Here is a 22,731-nt window from a genome sequence, read left to right as displayed (position 1 = left end):
TGCAGCAAAAACAACCTTTTAAAATTACAAACTACATCATCCCACCTCTCACCCCTTTTTAAAACACTTTCTAATCCCACCAAAAAATAATGATTATCAAGTCCCACTGTTAAAGGCATTTTAAAAACAGGAAAATATTTTAGCCTCATAACCACACTAGGGGTTATCATCATCCCATTTTACAAAGGAGGAATTTGAGGCAGGGGAACATATCCAAGGTCATACAGGTAGTAAGTGGGATGAGAAATCAATCTCATTCCAGAGTCCAAGCTTTTAATCACTACACTTTCCACTTTATACATCTCTCCAGTAGCTTCCCACTGCCTTTAAAACAAAAGACCAGACTCCATAACATGTACCAAAAGATGCTTAACCGCTCTCCATCTATAATGGCTTTTACCCATAACAGAGCCTGAGCACAAACTATTCTCCTTAAAATGTTCTCACTAGGACTATTCCCCACTCCCAGCCGTTCCCTGCCTTAACTAAATAAATCTTATCCATCCTTTAAGCTCATCTTAACGGGTCACTTCCCAGGGCAGTCTTTCCTGACCTCTGAAAACAGATCAAATCTTCCTACCACATTTCGTTCTACAACATGTTTTTACTATGGAGCATGTATAAAAGTTGTAACATCACATTCGTTTGATTAATGACTCTTTGATCCACAAGTCTCCTCTAATACACTCAACAACCAACAGCTAAAATAAAAACATGTATTTACATTAACAAGGAAAAGCAAAGGACAACAAGATAATAATTTAAATCAGTTTTTAAGCAAATAGAATAATGTGTAGTGCATGCCTCTTAAAAGTTAAAAGTTTAAAACACTGTCAAACTACAAATGAAATCACAGTCTTGCCTTCATCTTATCTGGTAGCTGCTCTAAATTATCATGAATAACTATCTAGGGGCTTCCCTGGTGGCCCAGTGGTAAAGAATCTGCCTGCCAATGCAGAAGACATGGGCTTGATCCCTGCTCTGGGCAGAGGCCACAGGCCACAGAGCAGCTAGGCCCGTGCACCACCGAGTCCATGCACCACAACTACTGAAGCCCAAGCACCCGAGAGTCTGGGCTCCCCAGCAAGAGAAGCCGCTGCTGTGAGAAGCCTGCTCGCCACAAGCAGGACACAGCCCCTGCTCGCCACAACTAGGTAAAAGCCCGACCACCAGCAAAGACCCACCCAGGACAGCCAAAAAAAAAAACCTAACTAAAAGAGTTTGGCAATCCTTCATATAAATGTTAACTGGCAAGTGACATTGTTAAGCTTGATTGAGAAATTTTCAATTACCCACACTGTTCCATTATAAAAGTATAATAAATTACTATAATCACATTGTTTTAAGTAAATTCTAAAATAAAATTACCAAAAATAATCTACAGTCAAAAATAAAAATATAATATTATAACATTTTCATCTATAGAAATCATTATTCAAATTTTCCTTTTTTATCAACCAATTAAAAAGAACACAAGAATAGCACATTACTCCACAGATGCTGCCAGGGGATTGTATACTAGGAAAGCCTCCCAGAAAATAATTTAGTATTCATATTGCAAGAATCTCTAAACACTGATACACTAGTTCCATACGTAAAAATCTATGCTAAAGTAATAATCAAAAAGGCAGACACACAGTTAAATATAGGGATTTTTCACTGCATTGATGTGATACCAAAGCTACATAATAACTGAGCAAAGCCCTGCTCTTGTTTGATTAATACTTCATTACTTTTTTCCCCCTGTATCCCCAATAACTATACTCTTAACCTCAATGTGTTTAATCTGTTTTTTTAATATTTGTTTATTTGGCTGAATCAGGCATCGTGCAGGATCTTTGAATGTAACACAGATTTTCCGTAATAGTTGCAGTGCACAGGACTAGCTGCTCTTTAGAATGTGGGATCCCAACATCGCAAGGAGGTAAGTCCTGCTTAATCTTTTTATATGTCGACCTTCAAAAATGTGTACCTGTGTGATTATACTTAAAATTTAAAAGCTGTTCGGTTATATATATAAGATAATAAATGTCTAACCCAACATCTTTTAAATTTTGAGTAAAATCTATACTTAAATTTTATGTATAATTCTGAAAGAGATGGGAATACCAGACCACCTGACGTGCCTATTGAGAAACCTGTATGCAGGTTAGGAAGCAACAGTTAGAACTGGACATGGAACAACAGATTGGTTCCAAATAGGAAAAGGAGTACGTCAAGGCTGTATATTGTCACCCTGCTTATTTAACTTATGTTCAGAGTACATCATGAGAAACGCTGGGCTGGATGAAGCACAAGCTGGAATCAAGACGGCTGGGAGAAATGTCAATAACCTCAGATATGCAGATGACACCACCCTTATGGCAGAAAGTGAACAAGAACTAAAGAGCCTCTTGATGAAAGTGAAAGAGGAGAGTGAAAAAGTTGGCTTAAAGCTCAACATTCAGAAAACTAAGATCACGGCATCCGGTCCCATCACTTTGGAAACAGTGTCAGACTTTATTTTGGGGGGCCCCAAAATCGCTACAGATGGTGACTGCAGCCATGAAATTAAGACGCTTACTCCTTGGAAGGAAAGTTATGACCAACCTAGACAGCATAGTAAAAGGCAGAGACATTACTTTGTCAACAAAGGTCCATCTCATCAAGGCTATGGTTTTTCCACTGGTCATGTATGGATGTCAGAGTTGGACTATAAAGAAAGCTGAGTGCCAAAGAATTGATGCTTTTGAACTGTGGTGTTGGAGAAGACTCTTGAGAGTCCCTTGGACTGCAAGGAGATCCAACCAGCCCATCCTAAAGGAAATCAGTCCTGGGTGTTCATTGGAAGGACTGATGTTGAAGCTGAAACTCCAATACTTTGGCCACCTGATGTGAAGAGCTGACTCATTGGAAAAGACCCTGATGCTGAGAAAGATTGAAGGCGGGAGGAGAAGGGGACGACAGAGGATGAGATAGTTGGATGGCATCACCAACTCAATGGATATGAGTCTGGGTGAACTCCGGAAGTTGGTGATGGACAGGGTGGCCTGGAATGCTGCTGTCCATGGGGTTGCAAAGAGTCGGGCATGACTGAGCGACTGAACTAAACTGAACTGAAATTATACTTTAATTTTAAATATAATCAATATATAGTCAAGACTGTATATTGTCACCTTGCTTATTTAACTTCTATACAGATTACATCATGCGAAATGCCAGACTGGATGAAGTATAAGCTGGAATCAAGACTGCAGGGAGAAATATCAATAACCTCAGATATGCACATGACAACATCATTATGGCAGAAAGCCAAGAGGAATTAAAGAGCCTCTTGATGAAAGTGAAAGAGGAGAGTGAAAAAGCTGGCTTAAAACTCAACATTCGAAAAACAAAGATCATGGCATCCACTCCCATCACTTCATGGCAGATAGATGGGGAAACAGTGAAAGACTTTATTTTCTTAGGCTCCAAAATCACTGCAGGTGGTGACTGCAATGATGAAATTACTTGCTCCTTGGAAGAAAAGTTATGACCCACCTAGACAGCATATTAAAGAGCAAAGACTACTATGCCAACAAAGGTCCATCTAGTCAAGGCTATGGTTTTTCCAGTAATCATGTATGGATGTCAGAGTTGGCCCATAAAGAAAGCTAAGTGCCAAAGAATTGATGTTTTTGAACTGTAGTGTTGGAAAAGACTCTTGAGAGTCCCTTGGACTGCAAGGAGATCCAACCAGTCCATCCTAAAGGAAATCAGTCCTGAATATTCATTGGAAGAATTGATGTTGAGGCTGAAACTCCAATACTTTGGCCACCTGATGCGAAGAGCTGACTCACTGGAAAAGACCCTGATGCTGGGAAAGATTGAGGGCAGGAGGAGAAGGGGATGACAGAGGATGAGATGGTTGGAAGGCATCACCAACTCGATGGACATGACTTTAAGCAGGCTCCAGGAGTTGGTGATGGACAGGGAAGCCTGGCATGCTCAAGTCCATGGGGTCACAAAGAGTCAGACATGACCAAGCAACTGAACTGACTGGGTTAGATATATCATTCTATTTTTCACTTTCTACCTGCTTTTTGATATCTATTCATTTAACTCAATGAGCTAAGTTGCTTCAGTCATATCCAACTCTTTGTGACCCTTAGCCCATTATTGGCTATGGGCTATGGTCCATAACCCATCAGGTTCCTCTGTCCATGGGATTCTCCAGGCAACAATTCTGGAGTGGGTTGCCATGCCCTCCTCCAGAGGACTTACCCGACCCAGGGATCAAACCCACATCTCTAATGTCTCCTGCATTGGTAGGCGTGTTATTTACCACTAGAGCCACCAGGGAAGTCCATTTTATGCTATGTGTTAATTCTACCTGCTATATAATAATCTATTCTCTGCATCCAATACATTTACCTAGCTACTCTCCCAAGATAAACACACATGTTGACAGTTCACCAACATCAAAAAAAGGCTTGTGAACATCCTCACAGGTTAAAAATAACTCTGTCCCCCACTTATACTTGCTATTATCCAATCTATAATTCTTGATACTACTGATTTTACATGTCAATATTGTTTTAATCTAAACATCTCTAATTATTAGTGATTTAGCATATATTTGATTATGGGGTTTCTGTCTCTGCAAATAAATGTCTGTTGGTATTCTTTGCTGTTTTCTTATAGTTTTCTCTATACACCAATATAAGAAATATATTCAGAATAAATTATTTGAACGTAAATCAAACCAGTATTCTTCTGGACATGACACCACAATAGGACCTACAATTACCAAGTCACCATAAACAACTAGAAAACTGGACAAAATTTATGCAACTAAAACTGTCTTGAGACATGGAAAAGAGATAGCTCAAGACTGTGATCCTTGAGAAAGGGAAACAAAATGAACCAATATTCCAAGATTTTCTAGTTGGAGTCAATTTCCATATCACATATCATTGCACAGGGTAGGGAAATCAAACAGAACTTAAAAGTCTCACTGAGTCAATGAGGCAGAAACTGGAAATGGGTGGTCTCAGGAGGACAGAATCGTCAGAGCAGAATATTACAGAGGAAGGACGAATGCAAAGAAGAGTCTCTAGAAATCTTCACTGACCCTTTGACATAATACCAAATTGTGCATTTGTACCTTAAAAGTCAACAAAGTAGGTGGCCAAGATTTTAACAGCCGTAAGTCAAAGAACTCCCAGAGCTAATACAGAGCCAGGAATCCCTGAGACCCTACCAGCACTGTGGAGAGACCTCAGGCTTATACTACCTCTTGCCTCATGTCTGAGACTCAGGGTCATTCACAGAAGCTCTACAAAAGTGAGGCCAGAATAATAAGGCTGACTTTGCCCAAGAGCAATAGCCAATCAAGACCTGAACCAAAAAAAGTTGAAAGTGGCCTGAAAGGACTACTGGCGTGCTGCAGTCCATGGTTTGCAAAGAGTGGGACAGGACGGAGCCACTGGCCTGACTGACTGATGGAAAGGAGTATATTGGCAAGGCTGTATATTGTCACCCTGCTTATTTAACTTCTATGCACTTTCATCAAGAGGCTTTTTAGTTCTTCACTTTCTGTCATAAGCGTGGTGTCATCTGCATATCTGAGGTTATTGATATTTCTCTCAGCAATCTGGATTCCAGTTTGTGCTTCATCCAGCCCAGCATTTCTCATGATATACTCTGAATAGAAGTTAAATAAGCAGGGTGACAATATACAGCCTTGCCAATATACTCCTTTCCTGATTTGGAACCAGTCTGTTGTTCCATGTCCAGTTCTAATTGTTGCTTCCTGACCTGCATACAGATTTCTCAGGAGGCAGGTCAGGTGGTCTGGTATTCCCATCTCTTTCAGAATTTTCCACAGTTTGTTGTGATCCACACAGTCAAAGGCTTTGGCACAGTCAATAAAGCAGAAGTTGATGTTTTTCTGAAACTCTCACTCTTTCAATGATCCAACGGATGTTGGCAATTTGATCTCTTGTTCCTCTGCCTTTTCTAAATCCAGCTTGAACATCTGGAAGTTCTCCATGCAGGTACTGTTGAAGCCTTTCCTGATTTGGAACCAGTCTGTTGTTCCATGTCCAGTTCTAACTGTTGCTTCCTGACCTGCATACCCTTACGGCAGAAAATGAAGAAGAACTAAAAAGCCTCTTGATGAAAGTGAAAGAGGAGAGCAAACAAGCTGGCTTAAAGCTCAACATTCAGAAAAGTAAGATCATAGCATCCAGTCGCATCACTTCATGGCAAATAGATGGGGAAACAGTGGAAATAGTGACAGACTTTATTTCTTTGGCTCCAAAATCACTGCAGTTGGTGATTGCAGCCATGAAATTAAAAGACAATTACTCCTTGGAAGTTAACCTAAACAGCATATTAAAAAGTAGAGACATTACTTTGCCAACAAAGGTCTGTCTAGTCAAAGCTATGATCTTTCCAGTAGTCATGTATGGATGTCAGAGCTGGCCCATAAAGAAAGCTGAGTGCCAAAGAATTGATGCTTTTGAACTGTGGTGTTGGAGAAGACTCTTTAGAGTCCCTTGGACTGCCAGGAGATCCAACCATCCCATCCTAAGGGAAATCAGTCCTGAATATTCATTGGAAAGACTGATGCTGAAGCTGAAACTCCAATGCTTTGGCCACCTGATGCAAAGAACTGACTCATTTGAAAAGACCCTGATGCTGGGAAAGATTGAAGGCAGGAGGAGAAGGAGACAACAGAGGATGAGATGGTTGGATCGTATCACCAACTCAATGGACATGAATCTGAGTAAGCTCAGGGAGTTGGTGATGGACAGGGACGCCTGGCGTGCTGCAGTCCATGGGGTCACAAGGAGTCGGACACAAGTGAGTGACTGAACTGAACTAACCAATACCATCCCTTGCAAAGGACCATGAAAATACACCTAAGGAGGGTAGATCAATAAAGCACATGGCTTTGGTTCACTAAGTGGGTTGTTCAAGTTTAAAGGCCACACTTAACACTACTCAGATTGATAGAGAAGCTAGGTGCTGCTACCCACCATTTTTATTTCTCTGTCCTTAGCCTTTTCCTCTAGTAAATGTTGAATTTATATTTGAAATATTAACCATTCAAAGAAGGACCGAATTACCAACCTTGTTGGCACACTCAGTCCTCTTACTCCACAACTGTGTCACGTGATAGCAAAAACAGCCCTAAGTCCATATGCTATTCTGACTGATCTCGTCTACTCAATTTGACATTTAACCCCTGTGCAGCAATATCAACTGCTTAAAAGCCACTAAAATGTTTGGGGAGGGGAATATTTTCAAATATCAAAGAATATTTAAGTTTACCCATCGTCCTTTATCTCCTTGAAGTTTACTGAAGAACAGCTTTAGTTCTCGAACTGTCAAATTGTAGCTAGCCAGCACTCCCAACATGTCAACTAAAAGATCTAGAAACAAAGAAAGCAACAAATAAAATAATTAAGCTACTTATATTTCTTGAAGAATTAAAATACAGAGTGCTTGCTTAAGAGTTTAGACAATAAAGTTCCAGGTACATGTCACATGCTCAGCATCTCTTAAACATTACTAAAGAAAAATACAGTACTTAATAATCAGACTTCATCTCCTCACAACCACTGTGTTACAGAAAGTCATACCTGCAATCATATTGTCAACGTTTTCAATTTTCCCAAGCACTTTTTCAACAAGGCCTACTTCAGTGCAGATTTGAAGATTTCGTATACTTTTCTTCAGAACGGCTGTAAACATGCTCCAGACTTCTGCTTGGCAAGTAACATCACATTTTTCCAGTAGGTCCACCATGCAGATGATACTCTCACCTTCTTGAATAATGAAATTCATTTCTAAATCAAACTGCCCTCCTACCAACTTCCAGGGGCGACAGGGAGGGTGGAAAGAAAAAAAAACATTAAAAGCATTAGCATTTCTTCAGTGTAACTAGAGTACCTTACAAAGCTTTAGTTTGGCAAGTAACTACCCATATACATTCTTCTCTACCCCTTACAACAATAAAAAGATCTTTTTTAAAAAATTTATTTATTTTAATTAGAGGCTAATTACTTTACAATATTGTTGTGGTTTTTGCCATACATCAACATGAATCTTTAAAAAGATCTTAAAACACATACACACACAGCTCTAAAAAAATAAAGCTTCTGAAGAAATCTTCATGTTACGATAGCACAATCAACCAAGACTTAGAATATAAAAACAGAAATATTTTCAACAAAAACAAATACAGGATGTCTTAAATCACTACCTACTGACACTTATGAAGATCTCAGTTGTATCCCACTCTTTGTGATCCCACAGACTGTAACCTGCCAGTCTCCTCTGTCCATGCAATTCTCCAGACAAGAACACTGGAGTGGGTTAACTTTGCTCTATACTTGCTTTCTAAGCAATGTTTCATCTCCAGGGGATCTTCCCGACCGAGGGATTGAACCTGGGTCTTCTTCACTGCAGCCAGATTCTTTACCATCTGAGCCACCAGCAAAGCCTCAATGAAGATCTAACATAGCTCTATGCTGCTGCTACTGCTGCTAAGTCACTTCAGTCGTGTCCGACTCTGTGCGACCCCATAGACAGCAGCCCAACAGGCTCCCCCGTCCCTGGGATTCTCCAGGCAAGAACACTGGAGTGGACTAACTTAGCTCTATACTTGCTTTCTAATTCAATGTTTCGTCTATGAATTAGGTAATCTGCAAGCTACGCACTATTCTTGCCTGGAGAATTCCATGGACAGTGGAGCTTGGCAGACTGCAGTCCATGGGTCTCAAAGAGTTGCACACGACTGAGCAGTTAACATTGTAAGCTACTCACAACAACCTAAAGATCCTTTGCTACCTATACAAGGTATGAGCTCACAGCAAAAATGAAAAGCTGAAAAAGGCTCAAAATGAACACAAAATTTATGGTTTTTTCTTGTAAAATTTCTGGTTTATTATATATACCTACCCATTTTGATCCCTCCTATCAATAATGAGGATAACTTAAACATAAAATTCACACACACTCAAAGTCAGTAATCAAAAAAATGTTATTTCATTAAGATTGCTATTAGAAAATCCATCCAGAGAAAGCTGTACTGAGACCTATTCCTACCTTGCCATGTCACCCACAGCATTCTCCTACAGAGGGAAAGTTTTTTAATTTTAACAAACCCCAATTGTTTAAACAAAATAAAATACTTTTAGAATTACCTTTGCAGACTTTTTTTTTGGCCATGCCATGCAGCTCATGGGATCTTAGTTCCTCAACGAAGGATTAAACCAACATCCTCAGCAGTGAAAACAGAGTCCTTAGACTGCCAGGGAATTCCCAGGCCTATCTTTTTTTACTAGATTTTTTTAAAGATCTCTATATTTTAAAGAATAGTTACATATTTAATTCACCTACACTCCAGTCCTTCTGAACACTTCTTTATTATGCAGTTTTTATTATGCTTTCCTAAGCTCAAAAAGTAGGAAAGAATTACAAGAAAGTGAACTGTACAAAACAAAATCTCATACAAAGAATAACAGACCTGACCAAATAGAGTTTACTTCAGAAAAGCAAAAAAGATTCAGAATTAAAACTGAATCAATTAAAACTCCCTACAGCCAGGAATGAATACGTATCCCATGTTCTGTCAAAGATACACACTAGCATGAAAAAGAAAAAATGCAAAAATGAAAATCAAGAGGCAGTATCTGTATGCAAGGAGATAAAAATTCTTGGCAAGCACAGTGTTAAAGGCTCTTGGTTCTTCTAGGAAAGCTGTGGCAGAGATTTTAGTGTACAATTCTTTGCATCATCAGTAGCAACATGTGACATAGGATGACAACTGTGTTTTTGCTAAGAGTCCCTTGGTGTCACTGGGCCAATTCTCCTAGCAACATGGTCCTAGCTATAAAGTATACATGCTTGGTTCCCTAAGGTAACCCCCAAATTCTGTAAGCTACATAAGAACTCCTAATAGGGATTTTTTTTTTTTTTGGTTTTATGATTATTCGTGATTTTTTTTCACTTGATGTGTCCTTAACTTTTATACTGAAATAACTTCAGACTTTCAAAAAACTGCAAAACAGTATACAATTCCTATATACCCTAATGTGAATATATTGTATCATCATAGTACAGTCATCAAAACCAGGTACAATACTACAGACCTTACTCAAATAGCAAGACTTGTCATACTAATATCCTTTTTCTGATCCAGCATCAGCATCTCCTTAGTCTTCTCCCAACCATGACAAGTTACACAGGCATTCTTTGACTTCCGTGATTTTTACACTTTTGAAGTGGATTTGCCAGCTATTTTAAAGACGGTCTTATAATGTGAATGATTTTTCATGTTTAAATTCAAGCTGTGTATTTTTGGTAAAAAATATTCCATAGAGATGACACATGTCCATCTCAGGGTATTATTATTTCAGATGATACATGATTGGTATATTATTCAGATGGTATCTGATGTCAGTATGCCCCACTATTGGTGAAGTTAGATTTGATCTCGTGCTCAAGGAGGTATCTGTCAGATTTTTTCTGTTTTAAAGTTATTATCTTTCATTTTCATATTATTAAGCATTCTTATAAAGAATACTTTGAGACTACACAAATAAATTGTTTCTCATCTACTTTTAAGTATCCATTAATGGATTTTACCTGGAACTGTAAATACTGTATATTGTGTAAATATACTGTAAATACTGCATAGATAAATCATCATCTTCTATTTCCATCAAACTTTCTATGTTCATTAATTTTAAAGACCTCCTTTAATAATAAAATAAACCTAAAATGTCAGCATTATGCCCAAACAGGAATATTGGAATGATTTTCATGAAAGTCACAAATAAGACTAAGATATACCATCACCACTATCCCTTGACATATTTCTGGAGACACAGAAGTCACATTCGGTGCAAAGGCAGCAACATGTATAAATATCAGAACAGGGGTTTAAATTCTAATTATTTTCAGATGATAACGAGGAAAACTAAAAACTGCTATAACTGAGATAAGTATTTGGCAATGGAACTACTGATTAAAGTTAACAACATGAATCCATCTCAGAAAGAATTATGCTAAACAGAAGCCAGACACCAATGGCTACCTTAAAACTAGAAATTTATTCCACAAGTACATTTAAGTAATGATGTTAGATATAAGAATTTCATTCAGCATGCAATAGAAAATAGAAGAAAAAATACCCCTCAAAAAGACATGGTAAAGTTAGTAAAGTTGTGTTTATATGATGGAATATGATTTAGCCGTTGAAAATAATGAGGCAGCTCTGACAGAAAAAGTCATCTCTAAAATATACTGTCTAGCTGAGATAATCAAAATGGAGAAAAGTGAATAGGAGGCTACAATTTGAGTATAAGATATAAACATATACCTAAGAATGATACACAAGAAACTAAGCGGTGATTGCCTCTGAAAAGGCAACTGAGCATATGGAGAATGAGGGCGAGGGGAGAATCTGGAGTAAACATACACTTTAGGATATCCTCCACACTGATCTAAATAGGTCAGAGACCCAGCTGCAACTAACTTACATGACCTTACCTTCACCTTACTGTTACCTGCATCAATCTTTCATTTTGATCTGTGTTTATCACCATCAACATGCACCCTTCCAAGAAGCTACCGAATTAATTTTTGAAAAGTAATTTCCAAAAAAACACCCAAATATTTCACCAGCTTTTAAATTGGGTTTACACTGTAAGAGCAGTATCCAGACAGATGTTTTAGGTATTTCTCCATTGCTTTAAATATTGTAAAATATGCCTTTCAACGAGAAAATTGATGGCAGAAATTGGTACATACACATGTGGCATATTTGATATACTATATGTATGCATGTCTATTATACCTAAAAAGCACGCACAGGGTCTACAGTATGTCATGTTAACCCTTTTAATAGTTATCTGAAGCTGATCAACCTTCAAAACACAAATTTTTTTCCAAAGGCAGGGATCATAATCCAAGTCCAGGCACTGGCTAGTTATTATCTGAGCTATAGTAATGGCTGTGCACTACAAAATGTAATCTTCCCAAATGTCACAGTAAGTTATGAATATCTGAGCAGCCTAATGCACTTTACTAGCCATGAAATGTGAAAATGTAATCTTATTACCTTTTTTATGGTTGTATTTTTTTGAATAATGTAGCCTGGAAACTGATGTATAGTCTTTTTCTGCATTTTAGCATGATTTGGTCTCCATTGCTATATAGAACATTTTTCAAAACTCTCCATTTCAACATATTTTAGTCTTTGCCCGAACTTCATAAACAATTTTTATAGCCACCTTCAGGGTGGTATAACATTCTTTCTATAGGTTATAGTTTAAAGTACAAGATTATAGAAATTCTAAAGTATATTAGTCAAAGAATCTAAATAAACCTTCACAAGTTTTGTATTAAAACTTTATTTGGGCACAAAGATTATTTTCTTCACAACGATTTTATTAACAAAAGGTTTTACACTTTTTCGTGATTAAGCCTAAGTCACTTGTTTTTTCAAACAGCCAAGAAACAAATATAGACCGAAACTAATTATTTTTCTCTTCAAAACTGAAAAGACTATCATACAAGAAAATTCTAATACTTAAAAGTAAAGACATGTTTTCCCAGGAAACTTGCTAAATTTTTTCTCAAAGATGTAGCAGGTATAGCAGAAACTGGACAGAACACATTCACAGTTTAGTCCCTAACTAGGTATTTCCTATCTCCTGTCTAAGCCAGTCAATCTCTGGTACTATGCTACCGCAGCCCTAGTAAACTGTCACACCCCTGTATTCCCTAGGGTTCATTTCTGATGCTTCCTACTAAATATTTCAGTAAGGCAGATAGAAACTCTTTAAAAAGCCAGACCATGACCTAGAAACTCCAGCTTATCTCCTCTCAGCACGTTCATTTAACAGAGACAGACAGTTCTGTGATTGGGACTCAATCTGTCAAAAATAAAACATGTATTGTTAAGGGCCTTTCTTGGAGGTCCAGTGATTAAGACTCAGTGCTTTCACTGCAGGAGGTATAGGTTCAGTCCCTAGTCAGGGAACTAAGATCCCACATGCCACACAGCACGGCCCCCCCAAAAATAACTCTTCAAAGATTAAAAACACAGATAACTGTTTTTTAAGAAGGGGCGGGGGAAGGAAAGGCTCACACCAAAATTAGGATATGGATGATTTTTCTGGTGGGGATAAAAAGATTCCAAGATGTTAATACTGTCCTATCACTAATCTGCTGTCAGGTATATGTATTTATATTTTATGTACATTTATATATTTTACACATGTATCTTTGGCATGTTTCAAACACTTCACAATATAAAAAATTTTTTATATGGTTCCATGATGAAGGTACTCCAAGAGCGGCTAGCATAAAGACACATAAACGTAACCTAAAAGGGCACAGCCTACACAACATTCTCTTAGAAAAAAGCTGCATTCTCTCCAATGAACTCATAGACCAAAATAAACTCACAAACCAAAATCAAAAAACACAAGAGAAAACAACACAGCATAAGGATGAGTCAGGAGACATGCTATTAATAACATGAAGTGCTCAAGAACTTCAAACTATAAAATTATCAAATATATGTGATTATAAATAATTACAAAATTATGCAATTGAGACTTTCCAAGAAAGAAAGAAAAAAAGACACAAGATTATGAAGGAAAAGAGGTAAGATATCCCAGCAGATTTGAAAAATAACAAAAATAAACAGACCTTCTAAAATATAAGCAGTCATTGAAATTAAAAACTCAACAGGTTAAAAAACCGAAAGAGTTAGATAAACTATCAAGGAACTAGAACAGCTGAGCAAAGTCCCAGAAGGCAGGAGAGTGAGAAAGAAGGAAACAGAAGATACAAAAGAGACGCTGACAGACATTGAGGATAGTATGAAGACAATTACATGTTCAACACAAAGTCCAAAAGTAAACAATGAAAAGAAGGAAAGACGGTATAATCAGCTATAATAACTGAGACCTCTCTCACAGTCATCAATAATGTGAATCCTCAGAATCAGAACACAACAAGTCCCAATTCTGACACAAAATTTAACACTACAGATACTACAGTAACATAATAAAACTTATTTTAATAATGTCAGGTCTACTTTCAGATAAAAAAATTTCCTGTATTATAATGTTTCTCTCTCTTGGAATATTAATTTCTCTAAGTACAGACAGCAAGGTGTTTCTCTCACTACTACTGATGTAAGTAGAGACTATTATGAACTAGATACTATATACGTTAAAAAAAAAAAAAAGTAAGTTCATTATGAATTACAGTAATTACAACCCTTAAATTGTCATTTCGCATCCAAAGAATTTCACACAACATAAGAGTCTAAGACACATCCTCACCATTAGGTACTGGCAATGAAATCTGCTATTTTAAGATTCATTATGAATTATAAAACACTCTCAACAATAAGGGTTGGGTGTTAAAAATTTTTTCATTTCAGCAATTCACTCTGATTTTCCCTTGTCCCTTCTAAAACTATAATTTTTTAAAAAAATATTCAGGTCCTAGTAATTACAGAATAGTTAGTCATTTTAGAAAATTAGATTAACTTTGCTATTCTCAGCAATTGGCTTCCTACTTTCTTGTATCATTTAAAGAACCATACCTTAACATTTTCTTAAGGCCCAATTTAAGACCTATCTCTTCTAAGAACCATTCTGAGTTTTCTAGCCTACCATAAACCTGGGTGGCCCAGTCAAATGTTTCTGACTATAAAACAACAATGTCACATGATTTAACCTAATATATTAATCATATCATGTATAATTTTTTCATATGAGAAGGTTTAATCATTTCTTCAGCTAGTTTCCATCAATCTTTTCTATTCAAATAGCATAGATAATGATCCCAGAAAATAGGAACGATTTCAAAAAGTATTTTTTACCTTTTTTAATCTTCACACTATGTTTAACATTTAATGAATGTATCCTTAGGATACATACCATTAAGTTTAACTACTACTCATTATTTACATAATTTAAGGAAATAAGCTGGAGTTTTTACTATAACCCAATGCATAAAGCAAGAAATCTGAAGTCTCGCTTGTATTATCTTAATCTCTCTCCAAAAGATAAGGTAGCCAGTCAACAATATAATAATGAAGTGTCAAGATCCCAGCAAAAGCTCAATCTGTTTCACAAAAGCATTTGTCCAAAAAAGATCCATACATGAAAATTTACAGTTTTATTCATAATCACCCAAAACTGGTGATTCAAATGTCCATCAACTAGTAAATGGATAAACAAGCTATTGCACAACAATACAATAGAATATATACTGCATATATTTATATAATACAATATATACACATTCTATATGATAGACTAGTATACTGTATAGGGAATATATAGTGTATAGAGAAGCCCTACAATACTCATCAGCAATAATAAAGAAACAGCAATCAATACCATTAGTAATATGAATCAATCTCAAAAACATTATATTAAGGCAAAGAAGCTGGACATAGAAATTACATTTAATTCCACTTATATGACACTCTAAAAAAGAAAGAAGTATAGGGAAAGAAGTTAGATCAGTGGTTGCCAGGGGATGAGAATAAAGGGACAATTCACCACACACACACACATACACACACAAAATTCAATATTTTGATTATGGTATTGGATACCCAAATATACTCATCTGTCAAATAAAACAATACATCTAAAAGGATGAATTTTACTGTATGTCTTAGTAATCCTAAGGCTTAAAATAATTCTAAAAAAAAAAAGCTCAATTCATTTATATCGAAGGCGAGAGAAAAGTATAATGCACCAACTAGAGCGATCCTCAATTTTTTTGTCGCCAGGGACTGGTTCCGTCTAAGACAATTTTTCCACTAGACTAGAGGTGGGGGCTGGGGAGCGACAGTTTCAGGATGAGTCAAGAGCATTACATTTATTGTGCACTTTATTTCTATTATTATTACATCAGCTCCACCTCAGACCATCAGGCATTAGATTCCAGAGGTCGAGGACCCCTGGACTAGAGACAACAATGTAGAATCAAATGGAGAAGGCATGGAATACAAGGAAATTAGAAGATGTGAACAGAAATTGTTAATCCTTAGCATTCTGTAATGTATACTACAATCAGAAATACCCTGGTGAGACTAAAAAAATTATACCATAATCTCACAGTGAGACTGGTCTGGGCTTGGACATCTTACACTAAAATATTAACAAAGATTATAAAGATTTTCCATAATCATAAAATTCTAAACATGCAAAAGAATTAAAGTAAACTCCATGAGGAACAACTATAATTTCCAGTCAGCCGTTTAATATTCTGAACAAAAATTCCCTTTGAAGTTTTTGTCCTCCTCCTTCCACTTACTGTCTTTCAGTATTTGTTGAAACGCCCAGAAGCATCAATACTTTCTATAAATATTACGAATACACTTATAGAGATATATTTCCAATTCCATTATATAACTAATCTTTGGGACTTCCCTGGTGGCTCAGATGGTAAAATTCGTCTGCAATCCTTACAAGAACCATGTGTCACATGCATCAATTATTTCACATCTATTTATAGAGAAACAAAAGACAATTCACAGCCAAAACCTCTAACCAGATTAACTGACTCCTAGCCTCATGCTTTCCTTACATCTTCATTAATAATCTAACATTTAAGTTGGGTTTTCTAAAGTTTCTTTACATAGTGAGCTAAAGGATCTGAAAAATTTGTGAATTTCACCATAAAAAATTAGTCAAAATGCATGTCTTTCAGGTAATGAATAACCATCTTTATAGTTTTTTTTAAATGCCCAAATATACTAGGAAGTAGCAAATAATCTGTCCTCCCTCACTGTTCATTGTACCTTTCATAAGAATTAGAACTTTTCACTCAACTATGGCACGTCTACAAAACCAGTATTAACCAAAAAGATTCTATGATTAAGTAAGTCTAAGAAACACCGGATTAAACAAGGCAAGAGATAATTACATAAAATTCCCAGAGCTTTAATATGTCACTGTGCATTATAAATATCAAAAACATATATAACCAATGTATGGACTTTCCAAAACTTATTAGACAATGAAACAAATTTCTTTTTGCTTTCTCCTTTTTTTTGATAAGAGCTTTTCACAGTAATAGCATTATTCAAAAGCATTTTTGAGAAACACTGGATAATGTATTTGTGTTCTTGAAGTTTACTGCTATGAATAACATGACAGAACTATGTTTATGCATACATTTAGAAGGTCTTTCAAATATTCAGGTAAATGGTTTAAACAACCTATTTATTTTCCATAGGTTTCTTTTTACAATTTATATAATATAATAATTAGACAAAGAGATATCTTAAGATTAATTTAAGTGAAAAGAAAATATAAGCTACCAATACCCATCAAATGAACCCCTACCCCTTCATGAACAATTCAATTCGAAAACCAAACAAGACAGATGATCTCCCACATTAAATTAAAGCTGCTCTGTGTCCCCGCAGAGTTCAGCAGAAATAACACATGTGAATTCCAAGCCGAGGTCAGTAAGGACTTCACGGCTTCCCTTGTATCACTCATCTGAGGAAAACCAGCCACCATGTCATGAGGATCCTAAAGCAGCTCTGTGACAGACCCACTTGGAGGGGAACTGAGGCTTCCCACCAACACTCAGCACCAACTTGTCAGGCATCCAAATAGCCCTGGGTGCAGCTCCTCCAGCCCCAGGTAAGCCTTCAGATAACTGCAACCCAACCTACATCTTAAACGTAACCTCAGGAGAGACCTGACCCAGAACTGTCTAGTCAATCTGATTCTAAATTCCTGACCCATAGAAACTTTATGACTGTTTTAAGCTGCAAGGTTTGGGGATCATTTGTTACACAGCTATAAATAATATAATTGCAAATCAACCAGTTAATAGTAGTTGGGGGAAACTTTTTACTCTATATAATTTCTGTGCTATTTTTTTAATGTAATGCAAAATAAAATAAATAATGATGATAAAAATACAGAACAATAACCACATACATGTATTGAGTGACTGTGCTGTGCTATGCTAAGGCGCTCAGTCGTGTCCGACTCTTTGCGACCCCGTGGGCTGTAGTCCTCCAGGCTCCTCTGTCCATGGGATTCTCCAGGCAAGAATACTGGAGTACCCTCCTCCAGGGATCTTCCCAACCCAGGGATCAAACCCAGGTGCCCCGCTTTGCAGGCGGATTCTTTACCGTCTGAGCCACCAGGGAAGCACTGAGTGACTGCTGTGAGCTAATCACATAAAAATGCAAATAATAAAAACACAAAGTCACCTAAACAGTCCAAAACAATAACATGCATGCACTGAGAGACTACCGTGAGTTACGTACTGTGCCAAGCATTTTACATTACTGATCATTTTTGAGTACCTCTCAAAAAATAAAAAACTAGCAAGACCACCACACAGTTAACACTTAATATTAGGCACTGAAACATAAGTAACTCACACACAGTCACAAGACACTGAGGAGGCTGAACCAGGGTTTAACTTGATAAAAGGAAAACAGATATGGCTGGAGTAGGCTTTTCACTTCTACCTTCTTCCCTCTCTAGAACACAGACAAGATGCCCAGAGGTACAGCGGCCACCCTGATACTGATAACTTATGGTGAATGATGTCAGATTCGTGATCTCTGAAGAAGATTTAGCTTCAGGACCACGGACCAGGCTTGATCACTCGAGAGCTTTTGTGTAGCAGAGTTTTATTAAAGTATAAAGAGCCACAGAGGAAGCTTCTGACACAGACATCAGAAGGGGGGCAGAGAGTGCCCCCCTCGCTAGTCTTAGCAAGGGAGCTACCGCACAACTGCACTCATCTCACACGCTAGCAAAGTAATGCTCAAAATTCTCCAAGCCAGGCTTCAACAGTACACGAACCATGAACTTCCAGATGGTCAAGCTGGATTTAGAAAAGGCTGAGGAACCCAGAGATCAAAGTGCCAACATCTGCTGGACCATCGGAAAAGCAAGAGAGTTCCAGAAAAACATCTACTTTTGCTTTATTGACTATGCCTAAGCCTTTGACTGTGTGGATCACAACAAACTGTGGAAAATTCTTAAAGAGATGGGAATATCAGACCACCTGACCTGAGAAACCTGTATGCAGGTAAAAAAGCAACAGCTAGAACTGGACATGGAACAACAGACTGGTTCCAAATTGGGAAAGGAGTAGGTCAAGGCTGTATATTGTCACCCTGCTTATTTAATTTATATGCAGAGTACATCATGAGAAACATTGGGCTGGAGGAAGCACAAGCTGGAATCCAGATTGCTGAGAGAAATATCAATAACCTCAGATATGCAGATGACACCACCCTTATGGCAGAAAGTGAAGAAGAACTAAAGAGCCTCTTGATGAAGGTGAAAGAGGAGAGTAAAAAAGTTGGCTTAAAGCTCAACATTCAGAAAACTAAGATCATGGCATCTGGTCCCATCACTTCATGGCAAATAGATGGGGAAACAATGGAAACAGTGAGAGACTTTATTTTGGGGGACTCCAAAATCACTGCAGATAGTGACTGCAGCCATGAAATTAAAAGACTCCTTGGAAGAAAAGCTATGACCAACCTAGACAGTATATTAAAAAGCAGGGACATTACTTTGACAACAAAGGTCTGTCTAGTCAAAGCTATGGTGTTTCCAGTAGTCATGTATGGATGTGAAAGTTGGACTATAAAGAAAGCTGAGCGTTGAAGAATTGATGCTTTTGAACTGTGGTGCTGGAGAACTCTTGAGTCCCCTGGACAGCAAGGAGATCCAACCAGTCCATCCTAAAGGAAATCAGTCCTGAATTTTCATTGGAAGGACTGATACTCAAGTTCTGAATATTCATTGGCCAACACACTTTGGCAGCAGCTCAGAGCTCTGTGACAGCCCAGAGCGTGGGAGGGAGGCTCAACACTAAAGGCTCGAGAATAATGTATACACACATGTATTAACCTTTCTTATATTTTTGTACGAAAGATTAACATCTTTGTACAAAAGAAATTTACACACTATAAGGCAACTATACTCCAATTTTAAAAATTTAATAAAAAAATAAAAGAATGGTAAAAGGAAAGGCAGAAAGTATGTAACTCTTGAAGCATTATTAAGTAGAACCACCAGTGCCAGCAACTGCCTACTACCAAACTCACTGTTATGTAAGAAAACCTGTATTTCATGAAAATAAATGAATGTAGATTCTGTTACTTTAAGCAGAACACAAACCTAACTAATATAAAGAGCTTCAACAAATGGTGCATAAACAAATGAGTGGGTTGTCAGAAAAAACTACCTTGGACCACTCTTTGTTTTTAATATGATTCAAATGTATGCATTTTAACTTAAGGGACTACAATTCATTTGGTATCTTAGAAAAATTCTTTTTATCACAAAGTGATAACCAAACAATTAAACTGAATACACGTAAGAGAAGTAAAAAGATGAACAGCAATTTCTGTTTTATGAAATATAATCTCTAGATAAACAGCAGTAGCATTTTACTGCATTTGTCTAAATAGTAAAATATTTCAAGAAGGTTAATTTTACTGAGATAAATTATATAATACCAAGTTTTCACATACAAAGGTGTCAATGGATATTCTAGAATCAAAAGAGTAAAAACGTCAGATATTAAATGTATTTAAACAAAACTGCAAACTCTTAAGCATATAGTAAGCATAAGTAAAAGCATATAGAGGTGGAAGGAAGGGATTATTATAGGATTATATGAAATTTATAAGTTTCTTTGAAATTTGAAAATTGTAGAGCACTCTAGAATTTAAAGAATCACTCAAAGAATTTCAGTAGTACATATTCAGCACAGTATACTAAATCTCTACCAACCAAATTATTTGAAGAATAGCTTTGTTAGTTTTATGATTATTTGAGAGTTAATCAGAAAATATTTCCTATCTCAAATATTCTAGGCTAAAATGTTTACATATATATTAACAGATGTGCAGTTAGGAAATATCTTATATAAAATTTAAGATCATTTAGATGAATGAATCTTGGTTTCAAATATTTAAGAAATGAGACTGACTACAATTGGGAATATCTAGGGAAAAAAACTGAAAAGAAATTATTAGTTTAAAAAGGAGCTGGAGCTGGAATGGCGAGAGGACAGTATTGGCAATGAGAAGAAAAAATGAAACTGAGAGAAAAGTAGAACAAGGCTTTAAATCTTAGTCTACATCTCTGAGTTGAGAAGGCAGAGAAAAAATTCAAAGTAAGAATGGCTAACAGTATGAACTCTGACAAGAAGTTATACTCTGTAATTCTGGATACTGTAAAGTTCTTTTTTCATTAAAACAGCCAATCACTCTGAGAGGTGGGAGGCATTCAGAACTCAGAAAAGTCAGGATCCAATAATTCAACTACTTATAAAAATATCATCTGCAAGAGCACACACAGGGGCCTCCCTGGCAGTGCAGCAGTCACGACTGCATTCCAACACCGGGGGTACAGGTGTGATACCTGACCAGGGATGCAAGACTCCACGCGCCTGGTGGCCAAGAAAACCGAAACACAAAACAGAAGCAACACTGCCACAAGTTCAACAAAGACTTGAAAAAATAGGCTGTATCAAAAACACCTTTAAAAATGAAAAAGATTCAACAGAAAAACTCAGAAAATAAGATATAAAAATAATTACTGCAGCACTGACTGTAAAAATGAAACACTGGAAATAGCCAAAATAACCCCCAATACACAAACAAATACCTAAACTATGGTACATCCATATAATGGAATATTATGTGGTCTTTAAAAAGAAGATAAATCTACATGTGCTGGAATGTCAAGACCTTGAAGACATATTACTGAATTATTTTACAAGTTACAGGAGGGACTTCCCTGGCAGGCTAAAGGTTAAGACTTCACGCATTCAATGCAGGGGGCGCAGGTTGAGCTCCTGGTCAGGAACTAAGATTCCACACGCAGTACCACACAGCTGAAAGATAATTTTGTTGTTGTTGCTGTTTAGTCACTCAGTCGTGTCTGACTCTTTTGCAACCCCGTGGGCTGTAGCCCGCCAGGCTCCTCTGTCCATGGGATTTCCCAGGCAAGAACCACTGGAGTGGGTTGCCATTTCCTTCTCAGGGGATCTTCCCAGCTCAGGGATCCAACCTATGTCTCCTGCATTGGCAAGCAGATTCTTTACCATGGAGTCACCAGAGAAGCCAAAAGACTAGAAAAATTGCAAAATAAAAGTCACAGGCCAGTAGGCACAATACAATTGCATTTCTATAAAGCAGTTATTAATATACTTAAACATAAGGGAAAATTTAGCTTCAGTGTAGATATTAGGCCTATGTTGCTTGGTTTCAGCTAGATGCCTACTTATGTATCACTTCAGGCATACCTAAAGTGTAGATGATAAATGATTTCATTACCAAATATATTAACATCACAAACAATCAATATGACAATATCAGTAATAAGATTAAGGGAAGTCATTTATGCAAATCTATGGTTTATTCCAGTAATCATGTACAGATGTGAGAGCTGGACCATCAAGAAGGCTAAAGAAGGCTAAAGAAATAATGTTTTCAAACCGTGGTGCTGGAGATGACTCTTGAGAGTCCCTTAGACTGCAAGGAGATCAAACAAGTCAATCTTACAGTAAATCAATCCTGAATATTCATTGGAAGGACTGACGCTGAAGCTACAATACTCTGGCCACCTGATGTGAAGAGCCAACTCATTGGAAAAAGACTCTGATGCTGAGAAAGATAGAGGGCAGGAGGAGAAGGGGAGACAGAAGAGG

The 22,731-nt window shown here is 37.1% G+C and overlaps 1 protein-coding gene across 4 annotated transcripts in view; it reads right to left on the bottom strand.

Annotated features, from left to right (window-relative positions):
- LRBA (LPS responsive beige-like anchor protein) overlaps positions 1-22,731 on the bottom strand; it is a 725,807-nt gene that overhangs the window by 640,352 nt on the left and 62,724 nt on the right. For all 4 annotated transcript variants that reach the window (XM_043484720.1, XM_043484733.1, XM_043484732.1 and 1 more), the window contains exons 3-4: positions 7,611-7,842; positions 7,300-7,400 (exon numbers count right to left, since the gene is read on the bottom strand). In XM_043484720.1, coding sequence (XP_043340655.1) covers positions 7,300-7,400; positions 7,611-7,842 — 333 coding nt within the window. The remainder of the gene's footprint in view (positions 1-7,299; positions 7,401-7,610; positions 7,843-22,731) is intronic.

This window comes from Cervus canadensis, chromosome 1 (genome assembly GCF_019320065.1).
Source record: "Cervus canadensis isolate Bull #8, Minnesota chromosome 1, ASM1932006v1, whole genome shotgun sequence".
Classification (NCBI taxonomy): Eukaryota; Metazoa; Chordata; class Mammalia; order Artiodactyla; family Cervidae; genus Cervus; species Cervus canadensis.
Note: the sequence above shows the minus strand (reverse complement) of the source record. Positions and strands in the feature narration are given on the sequence as shown.